At 42.6% G+C, this 22,053-nt stretch overlaps 1 protein-coding gene across 3 annotated transcripts in view; it reads left to right on the top strand.

Annotated features, from left to right (window-relative positions):
- Positions 1-12,796: 12,796 nt before the first annotated feature.
- Positions 12,797-22,053, top strand: part of Fndc7 (fibronectin type III domain containing 7) — a 36,331-nt gene continuing 27,074 nt past the window's right edge. For all 3 annotated transcript variants that reach the window (NM_001165965.1, NM_177091.5, XM_011240139.1), the window contains exons 1-4: positions 12,797-13,161; positions 13,694-13,712; positions 19,179-19,433; positions 21,219-21,479. In NM_001165965.1, the coding sequence (NP_001159437.1) occupies positions 13,099-13,161; positions 13,694-13,712; positions 19,179-19,433; positions 21,219-21,479 (598 nt within the window). In that variant the 5' untranslated portion in view covers positions 12,797-13,098. The remainder of the gene's footprint in view (positions 13,162-13,693; positions 13,713-19,178; positions 19,434-21,218; positions 21,480-22,053) is intronic.

Genomic DNA, 22,053 nt, shown 5'->3' with positions numbered 1-22,053 from the left:
TCCTGGGTGTTGGTTTCCCCCCCCCCCCATTTGTTAACATTTAAAGAAAATTGTGGGAACTGATAAAATGTCAGCAGTTTTCTGTAGAGGAGATCTTGAGCAAAAGTGACTATTTAAAAAGAACACATTGCTCAGCCTGTAAAGGTGCTTCCCACCCAGCCAGACCTGAGTTCACCCCTGGGCTGGGAGGAGAAGGCTGGCAACAATACTATCTCATGGTGTACACATGTACCCCTGGAAACAGTCTCTTAATCCTTGTAGGTTGGAAGGAGATACGCTATGCTGGTACTTACTAGACTCTTAATAGCAGTTTCCCTTTTAGGGGAAGGAGTGGTTTTGTTGTTTTGTTTTTGTTGCAGGGGCTCTTCTGTCCACATCAAAGCTGATAGTTGAAATTGTACTTGAACAGTATTAATACCATTTAAAGTTTGGTTTTGAAAGTTTTAAGACATGTATTCAGGACAAAATAAAAAGAGAGAGAGAGAGAGGACCAAAGTGGTTAGTTATTGGTATTAGCATTATGGTTTTGGGTTTGTGTTGACCAATCAGGCATTTCATTGAAGAGCCCACAGGGGGCGTTTGTACCACTTGTAAGAAAGATCTCTAAGTGAAATGCTCCGGTTAAAATGCTGTACTTTTAGAACTCTAGTCCTATTTCAAATTGACAACTAGTCTGTTACAACTAGTAGTACAGATGTAACTATTATTCAGCAAAGTAGTTAAGTGAGTGCTGCCAGGTCTTGACTTTTGGAGTCCACATAGTGAAGAGGGGCCTGCATGGTGTCCTCTGGGCACACCTACACTGTTGCTGTCACATACTCAGACAGAATTTTAAGGAAATTGGGAAGCCATTAAGTGTAATTAATAACTCAGTTTTATGTTCAGTTGATTTTTTCCCCCTTAAAGTATCTAACCCTGGCTACATGATAGGCAGATGTTCTCTGAGCCATGTTCTCAGCCTTTGAGCATACCATTACTACATTGGAAGTGTTCAGTAGCGTAAGCAGACTATAGAGTGGCTTCCTGTGGCGGACGAGATTCATTGGTCATTTCTTAGACACTAAGGAATGCTTTTTTTAGTAAAGTAGAGATCTGGGCGTAAGAGTGCAGGTCTTTAATCCTGGAAAGGTAGAGGCAGGCATAAATTCCTAAGGGAATTGATAGTGCTATTGATCTTCAAGTATCTATAGCCCTTCAATCCGTAAGATTTGTTTTTCGTATGGTATGTGCAGGTGCTTCTAACCTGAGGCCAGAGTCATTGGTTCCCCCAGGGCTGGACTTTTCACTCTTGTGGCTGGCCCTGTTCCCTTAGTATCTAAATCTTCCCTGAGCAAAACAATTTGCCCACTCTCAGCACTCCTTAGATGTCTGTAGTTCTTCATCATTTCTTCAATCATTGTTTTCCAAGCCACTGTTTCTCCCTCTGTCTAAACCTCTTCCCTGCCTTACTTCCTTTTAAAACTGGTGTTCTTCAATTATCCTTCTCACCCATTGACCTGGGAGTTCTGCCCTGAGGTTTTAACAAGTACTTATAAATTTCAGCAGCTATCTTGCTGTCCCTGGGTCTCTTTCGTTTGTCTTGCTTTGTTTTGATGTTTTGAAACAGGGATTCAGAGCTTGCATCTATTCCAGTCTTTCTCTTTGCTTCTCATCTGCCCTGTGGTGAATGGCTTTACTCCACGTGCCCTGTCTACCATAATGTTCTGTCGACAGGCTCAAAGGCAATGGGACAAAGAGACCATGGGCTCAATGCTCTGAAAGCACTAGCCAAAATAAAGCTTTCCTCTTTTTAAAGTTTATTATCTCAGACATTTTTTCATGGTAGCCACATGCCTCTTCCTCCCTGTTGCTGCCAGAACTAAATCTCTTGGGGAGGCAATGTCTGTCCAAAACACAGCATCTTCTCGTGTCTGCTTTCCAAGTGCTGAGATCCAGGTCTGAACCGCAACATCTGGCTGCCTTCGGCTTTTCCGTTTTGTTTGTTTGGCATAGGATCTTGCAGAACTCGACATGTAGGCCAGTTTAGCCCCTGAATTTAGAGGTGATTCTCTACCTCCTAAGTGCTAGGATTACACTTAGATACTGCCAAACCCCAAACAATTCTTGGGGTGCTAGCACTCTGCCACTGAGTTACACCCCACCCTGCTGCTCTAACTGTTAATGACTTCCATATCTATGGAACAATCTTTCCAATACTGAGACCACCCTATTTTTTTTGACCCCTTGATCTCCACTACCATCTTCCCCCCCACCTGATCTCAGTTGTTCTGCTGCTTCATCACAGAGCTGGCCATCAACAGCCAAAATTGTCTCATCACCCCCAGTTCCCTAGCCACCAACTTCATTTTGAATGTTTTCTACAAATATGTATTGCACGTTGGTCCTCTTCCCCCACTCCAACCCCACACGCCTGGGCCCTTCCTTGTTCTGCTCCTCCCATCTCCTGTGACTCTCCTTTGTTCCATTATACAGTTTCACTTCTTCTTTCACAACAAACATACGCCCAGGCTTCAAATTCTATGCAAAACATAGGAACCAAACATGAGGGGAAAATAAGATAACTGTCTCTCTGAGGCTGGCATAATTTACTTACTGTGGCTATGTCCAGTTGATTCATTGCCTGCAAAGCCTATAACTTAATTTTTCTTTATGGCTAAAAAGGAATATGATGGTCTATATGCTTTCTTCATCCAGTCCTCGGTTTCCACAACTTATTTTTTATGAAACAAGCATGATAAATGCTAGTGTGTGCCGTTTTCTCTGATGTGTTGACTCAGAGTCCTTTGGCTGACCACCAACATCTATATTTCCTACTTTTCCCTCTAATATCCCAGTTAACAATTGTTTGACTCCCTGGGTCTTCCAGCCTATTGCCCACAGCAGCTTTTACCCCCATTGTAGCCCCATCATAGCCTTCATTGCAGTGAATTAGTGCAAGCCTCACTTCTTTACCCATCTTGGTCTCCACTGCCCAATGTCATAAGTCACTTCCTTGTAAACATCTTCAAGGCCTTGCTCATGTCTTTTCTATCATGTCTCTTCCTAGTTGTCAATTAATACCCAGATGCAAATTAAATACACCTCTCAGTATACTCTGAGTCTGTACATAAGTGACTGAAGAAGGCAAGAAAAGACAATGACGATGACTAGGATCTGTATGACTAAGCATAAAATTAGTATTAACCCATCTGGAGAGACGGCTCAGCAGGTAAGAGCACTGGCTGTCCTGGGTAAAGGACCTGGGTTCAGTTCCCAGCACCCAGATGACAGCTTACAACTGTCTGTAATTCCAGTTCCAGGGGATCTGACACACTCACACAGACATACATGCAGGCAGAATACCAATGTACATAAAATTAAATTATTTAAGAAATACCAGAAGTGCCGGGCGTGGTGGCACATGCCTTTAATCCCAGCACTCAGGAGGCAGAGGCAGGCAAATTTCTGAGTTCGAGGCCAGACTGGTCTACAGAGTGAGTTCCAGGACAGCCAGGGCTACACAGAGAAACCCTGTCTCAAAAAACCAAAAAACAAACAAACAAACAAAAAACAACAACAACAAAAAAGAAATACCGGGCTGGTGAGATGTCTCAGTGGGTAAGAGCACCTGACTGCTTTTCCAAAGGTTTGAAGTTCAAATCCCAGCAACCACATGGTGGCTCACAACCACCCGTAATGAGATCTGACTCCCTCTTCTGGAGTGTCTGAAGACAACTACAGTGTACTTACATGTAATAAATAAATAAATAAATAAATCTTAAAAAAAAAAAAGAAATACCAGAAGTAACCTGTCAAAGATGCAGAAAAAAGGACATTTGAACAGAAAGTCCAATGGAAGAATAGGGTTTCCTCATTCAGGATGCAGTATGTACCCTGAGACAGCAAGCACGTTGTGGCGCTATGCCCCAAACTGGTAGAGCAGTGGGCCCTAGAACCCTGGCCCTTTTACATTGTTCCCAAGGTTTGAGCTTCCCACCTCTGGACTTGGAAGCTTCTAGGTTTGTGTCTCTTGTAATACCCCCAACCCTACTAGGTGCCATGGTGTGTCATCCAGAAACCCTCACCAGACCTGTCCTGGATTCAGGCAATGGACACTGCGAATCCTTCATTAGTCATTGGATGTGTATGGAAGCGGTGGTATGTGACCTTGAATAAGGGATCTCCATCAGTTAACAGCAAGACAGAGAAAGACTGCCAAAGATGATAGCCACTGATCCTCCTTGTGACTGGGCAGTGAGTGCCTTATCCCCACAGAGTTCTTCTGTGTGTCTTTCACCACTAGTCCCTTACTCTTGTGTGTGTGTGTGTGTGTTTCTTATAATGTTTAACAACACTGGACTACTTGAGTTTATGCTCAATGAGAGCAGGGCTACCATTCATTTAACGTTTGTAGCCTGGTATGTAGAACAGTTCTTGGTGTGTAGCAGATACTCCACATATATTTATTGAATAGATGGCCAAAAGTACGTAGATTCACAGCAGTCAGCTACGAAAGGTTTGGTAGCAGAAGCATGGGAAGTTAGGCTGGATTTGCTTACAAACAGGAAGGGTAGGGAGAAAGAAGGACAAAGCTCTGAGGGATAGAGGGTTTGCTTATCATCTGAAAGGTGCTGATGGTCCATAGGTATTTACACATGTCAAACATGGTTTATGTCTCAAGAATAACTCTCAAATATAAATGTACTGCATTAATCAGTTTTCCTGTGGCTGTGATTAAACACACACACACACCAGGTTGATTTTAAATTCACTATGTAGCCAAAGCTGACCTTGAATAGTTGATCTTCCTGGCTCTATTTCCCAAGTACTAGAAGTAGAGAGTATACCACTATGCCTGGCAAGATTGGTCTTTTTTTAAAAAAGGAAAAAAAAGTGTGTGTGTGTGTGTGTGTGTGTGTGTGTGTGTGTGTGTGTGTGTGTGTGAGAGAGAGAGAGAGAGAGAGAGAGAGAGAGAGAGAGAAGAGACTTTACCCAACTGAGGCATCTTGCAAGTTTGCAAGTGCAAAACTGATTTTTTTTAATTAGCTTTATTTAGGTATAAGTGATTGTGTTAATTAATATTGTCAGTTTGACAAGATCAAGAGTCACCTGGAACACAAGCTCCCAAACACACCTGAGCGCTTATCCAGATTAGCTTTACTGAGATGGAAAGGCCCACCTTAACTTCCAGCAACACCATCCCGCAGGTGGGGTCCTGGACTGAAGGACAAAGGAGAAAGCAACTAGCACCAACCTTAATTATTCTCTGCTTCCTGCTGTGGACATGTGACAAACTGCTTCAAACTCCTCGTGGACTCCCCACGATGATGGACTGTACCTTTGAACTGTGACCCAAAATAAATACTTTCTGCCTTAAGTTGCCTTTGTCCGTTTTGGTGGTGGTGGTGGTGGTGGTGGTGGTGGTGGTGGTGGTGTGTACAGTATAGAATAGAATTTATTCAGGACATGGGAAGGGGAGTTGAGAGAAAGGCAGAGAGGGAGAGAGAGAAGAGGAGTAGAGGCCAGCCATGAGCATATGGAAAGAGGGGGAAGGGGAATGGGAAGAGAGGAGGGAACAGGAGTAAGAGAGCAAGAGAGAGGAGGAAGCAAGGCAGCCCTTTTATAGTGAGTCAGGCACACCTGGCTGTTGCCAGGTAACTGTGGGATGGAGCCTAGACTAAATGCCAACCCCTTTCAGATGACAGCAAACCTTCTATCTCTCAGAATTGCCTCCTCTCACACTCCTCCATTGTTGATGGGACTGCAAGCTTGTACAACCACTCTGGAAATCAGTCTGGTGGTTCCTCAGAAACTTGGACATAGTACTACCGGAGGATCCCGCAATACCTCTCCTGGGTATATATCCAGAAGATGTCCCAACTGGTAAGAAGGACACATGCTCCACTATGTTCATAGCAGCCTTATTTATAATAGCCAGTAGCTGGAAAGAACCTAGATGCTCCTCAACAGAGGAATGGATACAAAAAATGTGGTACATTTACACAATGGATTACTACTCAGCTATTAAAAAGAATGAATTTATGAAATTTCTAGGCAAATGGATGGACCTGGAGGGCATCATCCTGAGTGAGGTAACACAATCACAAAAGGGCTCAAATGATATGTACTCACTGATAAGTGGATATAAGCCCAGAAACTTAGTATACCCGAGATATAAGATACAATTTGCAAAACACATGAAACTGAAGAAGAACGAAGACCAAAGTGTGGACACTTTGCCCCTTCTTAGAATTGGAAACAATCACCCATGGAAGGAGTTACAGAGACAAAGTTTGGAGCTGTGACGAAAGGATGGACCATCTAGAGACTGCCATATCCAGGGATCCATCCCATAATTAGCCTCCAAACAATGACACCATTGCATATACTAGCAAGCGTTTGCTGAAAGGACCGTGATATAGCTGTCTCTCGTGAGACTATGCCGGGGCCTAGCAAACACAGAAGTGGATGCTCACAGTCAGCTATTGGATGGATCACAGGGCCCCCAATGGAGGAGCTAGGGAAAGTACCCAAGGAGCTAAAGGGAACTGCAACCCTATAGGTGGAACAACAATATGAACTAACCAGTACCCCGGAGCTCTTGACTCTAGCTGCATATGTATCAAAAGATGGCCTAGTCGGCCATCACTGGGAAGAGAGGCCCATTGGACATGCAAACTTTATATGCCCCAGTACAGGGAAATGCCAGGGCCAAAAAATGGGAATGGGTGGGAAGGGAGGTAGGGGGGAGGGTATGGGGGACTTTTGGGATAGCATTCTAAATGTAATTGAGGAAAATACATAATAAAAAATATTTTAAAAATAAATAACCTAAATAAACCAATAAATAAATAAATAAATAAAAAGAGAGAGAACTTTCACTAAATAAACTATTGTTACATTAAAAAAAAAAACAATTGCCTCCTCTCCTTTGTGTATCCTTCCTAATGTTCCTGTTTCTAAGACACCATTGATTTGCTTCCTGTTTTCAAAATAGTTTGTATATTTTGGGGGGGAATTTACATAAGTGAATAAAGCCACCCAACTACATTCTGCTTTCTTCTTTCTTCCTCTTTCTCTCTCTCCATTTCTCTTTATTGGCTTCTTTCATTTAGTTGTTTACTTTTTTTTTCTTTTTGAGAGAAAGAGAATCCCATGTTGTCCAGCCTGAAGATGGCCTTGAACTCTTAATCCTGTTGTCTGCACTTCTTTTATGTTATTTATGTATTTTGTTGTTGTTGTTGTTGTTGTTGTGTGGTGTGTGTGTGTGTGTGTGTGTGTGTGTGTGTGTGTGTGTGTGCTTGTATAAAAGAAGACATCTCAGGTCTCTAGGTTTACACAGCTTCTACCTACTGAGCCATCCTGCCAGCCTCCTGTCTGCACCTCTTGAGTGCTAGGATTACAGATGTGCACCACTGCAGTTGGGCTTGTCCTTTATTATTCTATGTATACAAGTGTTTATCTAAATGTATGTCTGTATACCATATGCATGCCTGTCACCTTTGGAGGCCAGAAAAGAGCACTGGGTCCCCTAGTACTGGAATCTCAGATAGCTGTGAGCTGCCATGTGGGTGCTAGCCATCTCTCTAGCCCTCATTCTTTTCTTACTAAAATGTTCTATATGTTCATAATTCATCTTGGTTGATGAGCATTTATTTGATTGTCTTATAGTTTATGGATTATTTTTTTAAAAAACAATACTATGGGGGCTGGAGAGATGGTTTAGTGTTTAAGAGCACTGGCTGCCCTCCTAATGGATTTGGGTTCCAATGGATTCTCAGCATGGCAGCTCACAATCCTCTAACTCAAGTCTCAGGGGAATCTCTTTGGGCCTCTGCCAGCAATGAACACACATAGTACACATCAATACATGCATGCAGCCAAAACACCCACATACATAAAATAAAAATAAAGGTTAGCATACATTTTAAAGATAAATAAAATAATACTATTCTGAACATTTATGTTTGTTTTGTATAAAGATATGGTTTCCTTTTTCTTGGGTAAACATCTAGGAGTGTAATGCAACAGGTAATTCATGCTGGCCTCAAATTCATAATTCTTCTGCCTCGGCTTCCTGAGTATTGAAATAACAGGCTAGAACCTCCACATTTAACCAATGTTGTTCAAGATTTTATGAAACAGCCAAATTACTTTCTAAGGTGGCCCAACCATTTCATGTGCCTACCAATATGAGTGTTGTAATAACTTTTCCTGAACAGATACTACAAACAAATTCACCCTGGATGGAGTAAATAAACAATCCACCCAAGTCTAGCTTGATGAAGCAACGGTTTTAATTGGGATTCCTTACAAAAGCCTGGGTTAAGGGCTACTTAAAGGAACACAGGCAATTTATGGCAGCTACACAATGAAGAGTCTCCACCAAACAACTGTGAAGTCCTTAGGTGTCCTCAGAGAGGGGCAGTGTTTTCTGTACCACTTTATGGACCTTGTGAACTCTGCTCCCCATCAAGGGAACATTAGTGGGCTCAGTCTTCTGAGGGTCTCCTTGTAAGTATTCACACCTTACCATGTAGCCATGTCACGCCTAGAGGACAGAGCTCCACAGCAATGACATTGCTGGTGGTTCTACACTTGTACCAACACGTCTAGTCTCATTAATTTTGCTTTGTGTGCACTTATTGCCACTGGAGATCAAACCCGGTGCACACACTCTTTTATTGAACATCTTCCACAGCTCAATCTTTCTAATTTCAGACACATAATAAGTATCCAGAGCTATCTCATTGTCCTGATGTGTGTTCTCCTTACCATTAACAATGCTCAGAATCCCCTGGCTGGGCTGAGGCTCAAACCCAAGCTAGATAAATGTTCCACCACTGAGCTATATCCCAGCCCTTCTGTTTTCAGGGTCTCCTTATATAGCCCAGGCTGACCTGGATTCATTATGTAGTGTAGACTGGCCTTGAATGTGTACTCTTCCTGTCTGTGCCTCCCTAATACTAGGATGACAGTTACATTCAGTTCTTGATTTTTTTCCTTTGATACAGTGTTGCTGTGTGGCTCAAGTCTGTTTTGATTTCATGATCCTCCTCTCTCAGCCTCCGGAATGCTGGAATTACAGGTAGAGGGGTTGGCGGTGTTCCTCTGGCAATCTCAGTAATACAGCTCTTTAATGTCATAGCTCTTTTAGACATCCAGTGAACCAGCTCTCTCAGAGGGCCTGCAAAGAAACAATGTGTGCACATAAACTTTATTTGGGTGAACCAGGGGTACATATGGACCTTGGAGAGTGAGAAGGGGTTTTTGGAGTAACTGAAAACCATTAGCGAGTTTTAAAGTTCAGTGGATAGGCATTCTGGGAATCCAAGGTACTTGCTGAGAGGGTTCTTATCATTGGAGAAGGGGAGAAAGAAGAGGAGGTTGAACTTGAAATCTCACCAAGGCTATGTGATACTCTGCAGGTAGAGGGTTGGGGCTTCTGGCTCCCCAGACAAGGTCAGAGAAGGAGAAGCCCTGCTGGTAAAGGAAGCCCTCCATTTTGTGCCAAGCTCAAGAGAGCTGTCGGGATAATGGTAGACTTCAACCTTAATTAGCAAGGCCCAACAGCAAGTCTGTGGGATGTCTTATTGAGTAATTAGTGTTGTGGGATACCTGGTTGATATAAGAAAACAGGTTGAGCAAGTCACGAGCAGCAAGCCAGTCCTCATGTTTCCCCATGGTTCAGTTCCTGCTTCAGTTCCTGCCTCCAGGCTCCTGTCTTCAGCTTCTGTCTCAACTTCCCATGCTGAAGGTCGAAGTGTAAGTCTTATCTCCTCAAGTTACTTTGGATCCCGGTGTTTATTACAGCAATAAAAAGCAAATTGGATCCCATGCTTGCCATGGCTTATGTGTGGAGATCAGAGAACAATTTTGTGGAATTGGTTTTCTCCTTTTACCTATACATGGGTTCTAGGGATCAGACTCAGGCTCTCAGACTTAGTGGCAAGACCCCTTAACTGCAGAGCCATCTCACCAGCCCTCAGATGTTTTCTTATTGGGTTTTTGAGACTAATTCTCACACCTGTACATATGTGCACGCACACACACACACACACACACAGGCACAGACACTCACACAAACTCTTTTTAAATATGTGATCTACAATGTTTCCCCAAGTATAACTTGTATTTTTATTCACTAAATAGCACAAAAGTTTCTGATTGTTATAAAGCCCCATTTGCTGATTTTATTTTTCAAATGAATCATGTTTTCAATGTTGTTGCATCTAGAAAATTTATTGCCTGGCTCAGCAGGTAAAGGTACTTCCCTTCAAGCTTGATGGCCTGCGTTTGCTCCCCAAAACTCAATAAAGGTGAAAAGAGAGAACTGACTGGAAAAATGTTGTCATCTGACCTCCACCTAAACACTATGGCACATGCATGCCACCAGAAACACACACACATGTATACCACACCACACACACACTACACTACACCACACCACACCACACACACCACATCACACACCACACACACACACCACATCACACACCACACATCATACCACACACACACACACCACATTACACACCACACACACACACACACACCACACATCATACCACACACACACACCACACATCATACCACACACACACACACACACACACACACTTTTTAAAAAAGAAAATCTTTGGCTAATTAGTAATCATAAATATTTTTCTCTACATGCCAAGGACCACCCCAGTTGGGTATGGGGGTCCCTGGAATGAGGGTCCTCGAAGCTAGGTGGGTAAGGATCCAGCAGTGACAAACAGAAACAAACACAGTAGCAGTTTGAATTTGAGTGTATTCTGCAGCTCTCAAGCAGGGGATTTTATACATAAAAAAAACCAAACATTACATCTCTTAGTAACTATATCCAGTGAAACAATCACAAACACAAACAAAAATCATTTGGCAGAGTAAAGCACAAAAATCATCCAAGCCTTACAACTCTGAAACTATGTATTCAGTGAATCACAAGCAGAACAGGTAACATCATTATAAATCATCAAAATGTAACAATTCTAAAAGGATGTATTCAGTGGGGGCTGTCATCCAAGGATAGTGGCATATTTCCAGGAGCAGGTTAATAAATCTTTAATGGTCGGTGCTCTTAACCGCTGAACTAACTCTCCAGCCCCGTGGTCAATTATTATTAACATTTAGTGCCTGGTTTTTTTTTTTTTTTTTTTTTTTTTTTTTTTACAAATCTTCAATGTATAAATTTAAACTATTTTAATTCTTTCTAATTAAGAATTAGAATTTCTTTACCATATAACAAAATCCACCACCAATGACACACATGCAGCCATATGAAATTTTATTGCTGGGAAAGTTTTTATCTATCATAATAGTTTTGTAAATGATTTAGAAAGTAAAGCGTTGGTTTCCCTGGGGATAAGGTCATATTAGTGACCCCCATCTCTAGGGATGGTTTCTTACCCATTATTCTCGCTTAAGATCTTGGCCTAGGCTATATAAGAAAAGGAATAAGAAGCCAGGTGGTGGTGGCGCACACCTTTAATCCCAGCACTTGGGAGGCAGAGGCAGGCGGATTTCTGGGTCCGAGGCCAGCCTGGTCTACAAAGTGAGTTCCAGGACAGCCAGGGCAATACAGAGGTCTCGAGAAAACCAAAAAAGAAAAAAAAAAAAAAAAAAAAAGAAGAAGAAGAAGAAGAAAGAAAAGGAATAAGAGAGAACAAAACAGATAGATTGCCATGAGGACTACGGCTCAATAATTTTTCTCCGGCAGAGTTCCACAACCGGTTCCAGGAGGCCTCCGCCTTTTGAGGTCAATCGCCTCAGTCTGTGGAACTTGTCACACAGATCCTACTGGAGGTGGTGGGGCATCTGCACATTTCCTCCTTTCTGATTTTTTTTTCGGTTTTGATTCTATTATTATTAGTTGACTAATAATTTGAGGGGAACTTCATCAGTCCTACTATGTTTCCCAGGCTGGTCTTAAACTCATGGTCTCAACGGACCTTTCTGTCTTCTGAGTAGCTAAGATTTAAAAGTATGCTCCTATATCTACCTTGAGTTCCTTTATTTATGCATTTTTAAGTCTTTGGGTTTTTATTTTTATTTTATATTATATACATGGGTGTTTTGCCTGCATGTGCATCTGTACAAAATGTGTGTGCCTGGTGCCTACAGAGGTCAAAAGAGGGCATAAAATACCCTGAAACTGGAGTTATGGATGGTTTTGAGTGCCATGTGCTGCTGGGAATTGAACCTGGGTCCTTTGCAAGAGCAGCCAGCACTCTTAACTACTGAACCATCTCTCCAACCCCAAGTCCTTTTTGTTTGTTTGTTTGTTTGTTTGTTAGTACAGTGTCTCATATAGTTCAGGCTGGCCTCAAATTCACCAAGTCATTGAGGATAACACAATGTTCTTCAGGGAACAAATAGAGCTAAAATGACTTCCTCTAAGACCATGAGCCAAAATTAACCTCTCTCTCTTGAATTATTTCTGCCAGGTCTTTTGGCTACAATGGCAAAAGACCAGCTAATACACACAAAGTCTAACTAATATGCAATCAACTAAAGATGCAAAACAAAAAATAAGACTCACGGGAATTCCTGAGTTTAAAACCACTCTACCATATCAATAATTTTCTCTTTGGTTTTGTAAACTTTGTTTTTTGTTTTTGTTTTATTTTCTTGTTTGTTTCTTTGGTTGAGGCAGGGTTCTGACTGTTCTGGAACTCACAATGTTGACCAGGTCAGCCTTGAAGTAAGAGACCTGCCTACCTGTGCCTCCCAAGTGCTGGGATTAAAGTGCTACATGACTATACCTGGAGTAGAATTTATTAAAAGGGAGAGCATTGTACATACTTCCTTGAAACCAAGGTCACAGGAGCTTCTCTGGCCTGCTTGGCATGACTCTCCTAGATTCTTTTTTTTTTTTTTTCTTTTCAGTCTTTGCAGTACCTGTCCCTGCCAGTCCCCAGTGCCCCTAGTTACAGGTGAGCGCTGGTGCTCTCCAAAGGAGAGGCAACTTCCAGAGTTTGTTTCCAGCTTTGCGGCCACTTCACTCTACAGCTTTCAGTGCTGAGCTTCTGGGAGCCAAAAAGGACTCAGTTCACCGCTGTGTTTTTGTGCTGTACGAAGGCTGCGGCTAACAAGATGGCTGGAAGACCTGAGAAGTGTTTTTCTTTGATTAGATTCACTCTCCTCTGTCTGAAAATGGTGAGTCTATCTTTTCAATTACCCGCAACTATTTTGGGGAGAAAACATACCCATATGTTACCTTGTTTTCTTTATGAAGGGCTGAGGAGCAGGGAGCTATACCTAGAAATTCCCTTAAATCATACTAAGGTGGCACATTTGTGTGTTTGAAATGTAAGTGATAGTCTACAGAAAGGAGACAAAATTATCATTGTGTTTGAAGACCAAAGACTCCTGGGGGCAGGGGCTCTGTCAACAGCCTCTGACTTAGTTCAATACAGAGATTCGGTGGCAGGGGGGGGGGGGGCGCGAGGGGGGGATGGAGTAGTAACGTGATCTGCCCCCACCTCTAAGTTCTTTCCAGCACTGCTTTATGATAGATTTGAGACTCATTTGGGAAATGAGTAGGACAGAAAAGCACGGATGTGCATGGGGAAATGGCTCGCACGGTGCACAGGAAGGTTGTGAATACCGTGTTCTGGTTGATGAGTTTGTTTCATTTCCCCAAATGCTGGTTTTCCTTATTCTTATCTATCTATATTTTCCTTTACAGGTTATTTCATCTAAAACAGGTAATAATTGATGAGATGCATTTTTTTTTCTTCTTTTTGATTCCCTTCTTGTGCCGTTGACTCATGGGCTGTCTGGTATATAGACCATCTTAGAGGACAGGTATGAATAGTCTCTGAGCGCGCATGCTGGATGCTGTAAACGGTGCCGGGGAGACCATACTTGGTAGAACAAACCAACTGGGTCATATTTTAAATGCAAGTCCTTAGGAGGTATCACGAGCATTATTATACAGTGCCACGGTTTCAGCCAGATAGCTGTGGACAAACTAACACACGACCATCATTCCAGCCAAACAAATAAAATCTCACTTCGAGAATCTTGCTTATCCAACTTTCCTACTCATCTTTTGGGACCTAATGTTTTCTAATAAGAAAAAAAAAACTAGAAATGTCTTATTTAATTACACTTTCAAGAAGGTCCTCTACCAAGAACAGAACCTTTGTTCCAGGTGTGGGGGTGCACACCTGTAATCCCAGCACTTGGATGCAAGAGGGTCAGATGTTCAAGATGGATGCATAGAGATTCGGGGGCAAACCTGGGCTGCAGGAAAATCTGCCCCCCAAAATCAAAAAATGTATGTACTGAGATCTACACAGTAATATAAGGATTCAGAATTGAAAAGACATTTCCTTATTTTAAAGAAATTTCAAACACCTCTTTTTTTTTTCTTGAATAATTGGACTGGAGGCCACAATAATTTTTCTAGAAACTTTTCCTACCTCATACATCTGGAAATCTAAGTCTCCAAGACAGGAATTTATGTTGAATAGGTTTTAGATTATCTGCAAAATCAACTGTCTTCGAGATAAACTCTCATAGTGATTCAACCCACTTTTATTATTATATTTGGAATAACTTTTATTATTTTTGCCAACACCATAAAAAAGAAATTAGAGTTATAAACATTTAAATTAAATATGTGGTTGCATTTTAATTTTTCATAAAATCCATACATAGTTGGCTTTGCTTTTTAGTTTTGGGATTTTGTCCTGTTTTGTTTTGTTTTGTTTTGTTTTGTTTTCCAGATAGGGTGTTTCTGTGTAGCCTTGGCCACCCTGGAACTTACTCTGTAGACTAGGCTGACTTCAAGCTCAGAGATTTGCTTGCCTCTGTCTTCTAAGAATTGGTGTGGACCACAACACACACCTATATTGTTGGGTTTGAAAAATCATTTCTTCATTTATTCTTACTCATTATAATATTCTTTTAAATTTTTAAAATGTGCTTATCTTACGTGTATGAGTGTGTTGTTTGCATGTATGTCTGTGTGCTGTGTGTGTTCGAGGTGCCGCATTGGATCACCTGGGACTGAAGTTACAGATGGCTGTGAGCCACCATGTGAGTGCTGGGTACTGAACCTGGATCCTCTGACAAAACAGCCAAAGGCTCTTAACTGTCAAGCCACCTCTCTAACTCATTATACTCTTCCTAAGAGTCCTTTGGGATTGTCCAGAAAGCCAGGAGAAAGACAGTTTAACCGCATTCCTACTGATCTTTATGAGTTTCACTTATGTTGTTTGAGATGAGTCCCTATGTTGCCCAGCCTGGCTTTGAATTGCCAGGCTCAAGGGATCCTGGCTCAGTCACCTGAGAAGCTGCTTGGTTTAAAAGTGATTTTTTTAAAAAACGCCAGCCTTTGTACAAGCTAGGCAAGCACTCTACCAACGGAGCCAGATCCCTATGTATGCAAATGAGCCCGCTTGATCCTTTCATCCGCTCACCAGGATCTGACATAGTCAACCTCTCTCCCAGTTAGAGCTTCTGCCCACACCATTCTCCTATGAGCACTGCAATTCTGCTTCTTGTCTCTTAGAGCAACAGTTTTCAGTCTTTCACAAGGGTTACCCGAGACCATCATAAAACACAGATATTTACATCATGAGTCAAAACAGTAGCAAAATTACAGTTATGGAGTAGCAACGAGAATAATGTTACCGTTGGGGGGTTCTCCACAACGTGAGGAACTGTATTCGCAACTGTCCTAGAGGGGTCAGTTGATTTGCTTTTGTGGTTGCCACTAGTCAGTCTTCTGAGAGCCAATTATGAATCAGGTATACTCTTTCTTTCTCGCCTGTGTTCACCCCACACTCCACAGAGTTTCACTTTTACCCTACCATGGCTACGCTGTATGATCTGATTTTTCCAAACTCATCCATACTTGTTTACCTTAGTAGATGGACCCACACCAGTACTAGCTGGAACACACACACACACACACACACACACACACACACACACACACAGAGGAGGAGGGGGGAGCTTTCAAAGTAACTTCGCATATACTTTTACTTAATCTTTGCAATAACCCTAAATTATATGTATTTCACATTTCAAAGTAATTCCTGAAGTGTACACATTGCCCATCACCCAGCAAAGTTTCTAGAGGAAGCCTATGCTTAAATGTCCTACTTTACTCTTACACAAAAGTAAAAGGCAGAGCTATGCCTTAAGCCTAGAACTTCTGAATCTAAACTCTTTGCTATTGTTTTTGCCCCTAATTTCCACTCTGCTCATACAGGTACGACTCCTCCATAGCTCAGTTCGATGGGAAAAGGGAGCATTCTCTGCCAGCATGGCCACCGGTGAGAAGATAGCCTGTGTGTGCTGGCCTTTTGGCTCTTTCCCATGAATGCAGGCAGCGTCAGGCCTTCTAGGGCTGCAGCTGGTCATTTTCCCAGGAAGTTTGTCCATTCCAATGAGCAGGCCTATCTATCACAGGAGATAAGATAAACTGTGGGACAGAGGAAACAGAAGGCGTTGAGAGACACCAGAAAAGGAGAAGAAAGGACACACAGACCACAGGGAAATGACTCGGGGAGGGGAGGGGGGAGGGGGAGCTGGCAGATGAGAGATATGTGGTGAGAGAGGGAAACCCTACTGGGGCCTTTTGTTTTGAGGGGCCTGAAGGGGCATCTGCTATTCCTGCAGAATTAACTTCACCAGGCAAAAGGCCACCAGCGCCCCTCCCCCAGAAACACACACACACACACACACACACACACACACACACAGGTTTCCCCAGGATATATGATCAGCATGATTTTCTTTCTGTGACAAGATACTCTTGGATGATGTTCCAGAAGTATCTGGCCAATGAACAGTGGAGACTTTGTTCATTTTTTGCAGCTTAGTTATTTCTGAGAATTCAGCATGAATTCTCTTGACTACTGGGACAGAAAGAGAAGGTTGGCTGTATTGGGTACCTAGGGATTTGGCTAAGGGGAGGCCAGGAAGAGTGGATGTCGGCAAATCACTTGGCTTGTATCCCGTCTTCTTGTCCTATATATAATTTTGCCCTTAATCGCTTTATTTGGTTGGTTTGGGGAAGTTGGTTGGCTGATTGGTTTGGGTTTCTTTGGTTGTTTTTTGAGACGGGGTTACAAATAGGCTAGTCTTCTCCAACTCCCTAAGTAGTTGACTGAGCCTGACCTTTCAGTACCCCCACCCCCACCCCCTGGGATTGCAGATGCACGTTCTATACCTGGCTTTGGTATGTTTTTGTTTGTTTGTTTGTTTGTTTGTTTGTTTGTTTTGAGATAGGATCTCTGTAGCTCATTTGGGTGTCAAACTTGAGATCCTCCTGCCTCAGTCTCCCAAGTGCTAGGTCACAAGCATGCACCACCATGTCTGGCTTGCCCTGCAGCTTTGAATCTGGCATACAGTGACTGTGCTCAGCATTTGTTACAGGGCTGAGAGCCAGCCTCAGAATTAAAAATCCAGCATACATTTATTGATCTCTCTGGTTTGGAGCTACTACAAGATCCAGGACACTGTGTGTGTGTGTGTGTGTGTGTGTGTGTGTGTGTGTGTGTGTGTGTGTCCGTGGATTTTCTGAAGTGGTGAATCTGCTTCTTACCCAGTATGCTTTACCTTAGAAGCAGAGGACTCTCTGGTGTGCTCATGACATAAACATTCCCCTTTCTCTGGTGAACTGCAGACAGACCCAGAAGGGCTTCAGTATCTAAACCTCACACTGAGGCATATGTTTTATAAGACAAAGGAAGAATAAAGTTAATTTTCTTGCATATCGAAGAACCTAAGCATTGTTCTGCTCTGATAGCGACAAAGCACTAAGAGGCAACTGTAACAAAGCTTTTGGTTCTCCTTCCTCCTCTGTCAGGTTAGAGCCCACTTGGGAAATGTGCAGCGTCATGAGAAAGTGACCACAGGCACAGAGAGAGGTGGGCACGGAGGGCCCAGCTGGCAGCAAGGCAGCCGGAGGGAAATCACTGACAAAGCAGCCTTGGAACTCACAGAATCCTCTGGAATAAAAACGCCTCCATTATCCATTTCCCTTTTCTTAGAGCTCTTTCCCACAGTCTTTTCCAGCTCTTTATTATTTAAAATCGTAGAAAGCACTCAGGGCCCAAAGACTGCTGGGGAGTGACTGTTGTGTTCCGGCTGATTTTTGGAAAACACTGGTTCTTCTATCTTCCGGTCTTTCTTATTCTGTTTCTACTCCTGTTTTTTTATTTGCTTGGTCCTTTTGTTTTGTTTTGTTTTGTTTTTTGTTTTTTGTTTTTTGTTTTGTGTTTTTTGTTTTGTGTTTTTTGTTTTGTGTTTTGTGTTTTGTGTTTTGTGTTTTGTGTTTTGTTTGTGTTTTGTGTTTTGTGTTTTGTGTTTTGTTTTGTTTTGTTTTGTTTTGTTTTGTTTTGTTTTGTTTTGTGAGACAGGGTCTATCTGTGGAGCCCTGACTATCCTGGAACTCACTTTGTAGACCAGGCTGGCCTCAAACTCAGAAATCCACCTGTCTCTGCCTCCTAAGTGCTGGGATTAAATGTGTGTGCCACCACCGCCACCCAGTCTTTTTTTTTTTTTTTTGTTAAGTTGTACATATATATTTATTTAGCGCGTGCATGCATCGAACATGTGCACGAGTACGTGTGTGTGCACGTGTGTGTGGTGTGTACCTGCATGCTACAAAACCCATGTAGAGGTGTGTGATGGGCACCCACATGCTACAATACCCACGTAAAGGTTAGATGACTTCAGATTCAGTTCTCTTTTTCTAATATGTGGGTCCTGGGGACCAAACTCAGGTCATCAGATTTGGTGACAACCCTCTTACTTTCCAAGCCCTGGCATTAGCCCCTTTCTTCTTTTCTTTCTTTTTGTGATACTGGCTGCTGAGCTCAAGGGCTTATGTATACTAGGCAAGTGCTCTACCACAGAGCTACAGTCCAAGACTTACTGTTATAACCATTGTTATCTTAAACTTTGAGGCAGAGTCTTGTTAAGTTGCTGAGGCTGGCCTTGAATTTCAGATCCTCTTGTCTCTAGCTCTTCTGTAGCTGGACCACAAGTGTGCACCACCACAGCCAGCTTCCTTTTTAATTTTGGAAAGTGAACCAAAAGCTTATGTTCACGGGAAGATGCTAGGATTGTGTAGTTTAGAGAGGAAGTGGCAAAAGATGTCATCCTTGTAGGATATCCTGGCTAACATACAACTTCAAAATATCTTCCAGCTCCTGAAATACCAACTATTGATCAGGCCTATTCAAAAATCAGCAATAGTATCACCGTAGAATGGACTACCGTGCCAGGGGCCACAAGTTACTTGCTCACAGCTGAAGATGGGAACACAATCATTGAGACCACAGTGGCTAATTCCCCAGGGACGGTGACAGGCCTGAAGGCTGCAACCTTGTACCAAATCACCATCAGATCCATCAGCGCCTCTGGACAAAGCCAGGCATCATCTCCAAAGCAGGCAAAGACAGGTGGGTAGCTGGATGCTTGAGCTGTCTGTGTGATGCCTTGCAAGTTAGATGAGTTTTTAACAGCACTGCAAATGTGTGGTGTGGTTTGTGCACAAGTGAGTTCCACTACGCAAAGCCCAGAGGCAAAAGCCACCAAATGTTCTTTTTTGGCAACTCAGCAATTTGTGGAGAAAGTGACATTTAAATGCCTAGTAATTTGCTTTGGGATTTAAAACCTATTTCTGGGCAACTTTAAAAGCAGAATGCCTTTAAATCCCCAGGGGGAAAAAAAGCAATTTCTATTTTTATCCATGCCAAATGGAGAACATGTAGAACAGATTTTTGCAGCACCTTAATCACATGGCAGATACTCTGAGGTTTGCCCATCAGCATTAAATTCACTCTCAGAGTTGGAAAAAACAAAAGTTATCTGCACACTAGAGTAGGATAAACAATCATTGTCCTTATTCATTTCCAGGAACACTTTACCTAACTTCTTACTGACTGCAAGTTGAAAGCATTGCCTGGTGTATACTGGTGTCTCCCTTCTTATTTTTTGAGACAGGGTAGCCCAACCTGACCTTAAACTCAAAGCAATTCCCCTGCCTCAGCTTCTTGAATGCTGGGATAATAAGTGTGTACTACCACTCCTGGCTTACATTTCTACATTTCTTCATCGTTTATTATTATTTTTTTCCAAGAGAATTAAATCGTTTATTGAGTACACATGATAATGGATACATAACTTTCATTCCCATCTGTTATTTTATCTGATACCGTTATTTAGTTTTGATATTGCATAGGGTGTGCCAACAACCATTTTATAACCAAATTGTGACCTTGCTTGGATGACCCTTTCAATGGTGAAACTCATTAAAAGTTACAATAGTAACTGGCAGTTTAACGACGTCAAGGTTTTTGAAGACAGCAGCTTCTCCACCCAAGCAACCATAAATAAATTCCAAATGGAACTTGGCACCACCCTGAAGGAATTCTAACTTCACACTGTTGGGCAAGTTTACCAAGATGGCTTCAGAATAGACTAACTTTACACAGCACATTAAAAAAAAAAAAAAAAAAAAGACACATTTATTCAGCGTCATGATCAGACTATTACATTTAGCAGTCAGCAGCCTGGGTGAAAAAGGTCTACAGTAAAACCTTTTGTTGGAATGCTTTACACTTTCCACAGAACAGAAACTAAAATAACCTGTTATATAGTTAGTCACAAATACAGTCCTGGAGTTTTTGCCCACACACATGAGTAATGTCTAAAGCATGTCTTCTTTGTAGCAGCTAGGCCCTGCCACCACTGTGCTTGGCTGAGTTCACAAATCTTTTATAACCCGTAGCTTCCCTGTTGTCACTTCTCGGGCTCTCCTCTCCTGCTAAGCTTTGTTTCCTGGCTGTATGTAATTAGAACCTCCTGCCACTGCCATAGCTACTGCTGCTGCTGGAACCGCCCATAGCCACCTTGGTTCCGTGGTTTAGCAAAGTACTGGCCTCCACCACCATAAGGGCCAGAGCTCCTGCCTCCAAAGTTTCCTCCCTTCATCGGCCCAACATCGTTTATTATTAATATATACTTAAGTAGCTTTCCTAAAAGTCATACTGTAGGGTGAGCGCAGGGCCTCTAACATTGAGCTCTATCCTCAGCTCCAATGAGCTGTTATTAAGTTGAACTCTGCATTATAAATGAATAATGTGGATAATTAATCTGCCTTTATTTATTTCTCAGTAACTTACGTTACTCTCTACAGACTTTTGTAACATAAATTCTCTGTCTCGTTCGGTTTTTACTTATAGTGTTGGCTGCCCCAGTTCTGGAGGTTAGCTCTCCAAGTCCAGACTCAATCCTTGTGAGCTGGGACGCCGTATACATGGCGATCGGATTCTCCGTGTCTGTTATGCGAGCCAACGGCTTGGGTAGAATTTGGAAAGAGAATACTACAAACACCTCCCTGACCTTCAGCAGTCTGGATGCCGGAACTCTCTACACTATAAAGGCCTACGCGTGGAATGCCAATGGAATCCCCGGGGATGACTCCACCCGCAATCAGAGAACCAGTAAGGGCTTCTCAGCTCAGCCTTGAACAATCGCATTTTTGATTGATGCAGGGGGCTGTGCTCCGCAGCAGAGGAGAGCAAAGCCGAGTGATGCGCACAGAACAGAGCAGCCGGCAACGGCTGTTTAAATGTATTATGAAGTTATTTATAGGGCCTTGCCTACCCCTCGGCAGTAGTTGAATCACTCACTGAGTGGTGAGGAGCAGAGTACTTCCCCCTATGAGAACCAAGTCTGCTGCAGTATGCACATTCCAGATCACAGAGGGAAAAGGTTCTTACCAGCTTGACCAAGCCTTCCTCGTACCTTCCTGGTCTTGCTAGATCCACTAAACCCCCATTTCCCCACTCCGTGTTCAAGCCAACAGTCTAAACAAATAAACAAACTAGGCAAACGGGAATGTATTTGTTCAACAGACACTTAGAGCGTGTGTGCCAACCTGAAGTCAGAATTGTTCTAGGGACACAGCCATAGAAAGAATTCCTGCTGGTCCTATGCTTGAGAGTCTTGTGTTTCAGATACATTTCCCGGACACTTGAGCTTGAGCCTGAAGCCAGGCGCTGACGTAGGGCTGCC

The sequence above is a fragment of the Mus musculus genome, chromosome 3 (assembly GCF_000001635.26).
Source record: "Mus musculus strain C57BL/6J chromosome 3, GRCm38.p6 C57BL/6J".
NCBI lineage: Eukaryota > Metazoa > Chordata > Mammalia > Rodentia > Muridae > Mus > Mus musculus.
The sequence above is the reverse complement of the archived record's forward strand: the minus strand, read 5'-3'. Positions and strand labels throughout refer to the sequence as shown.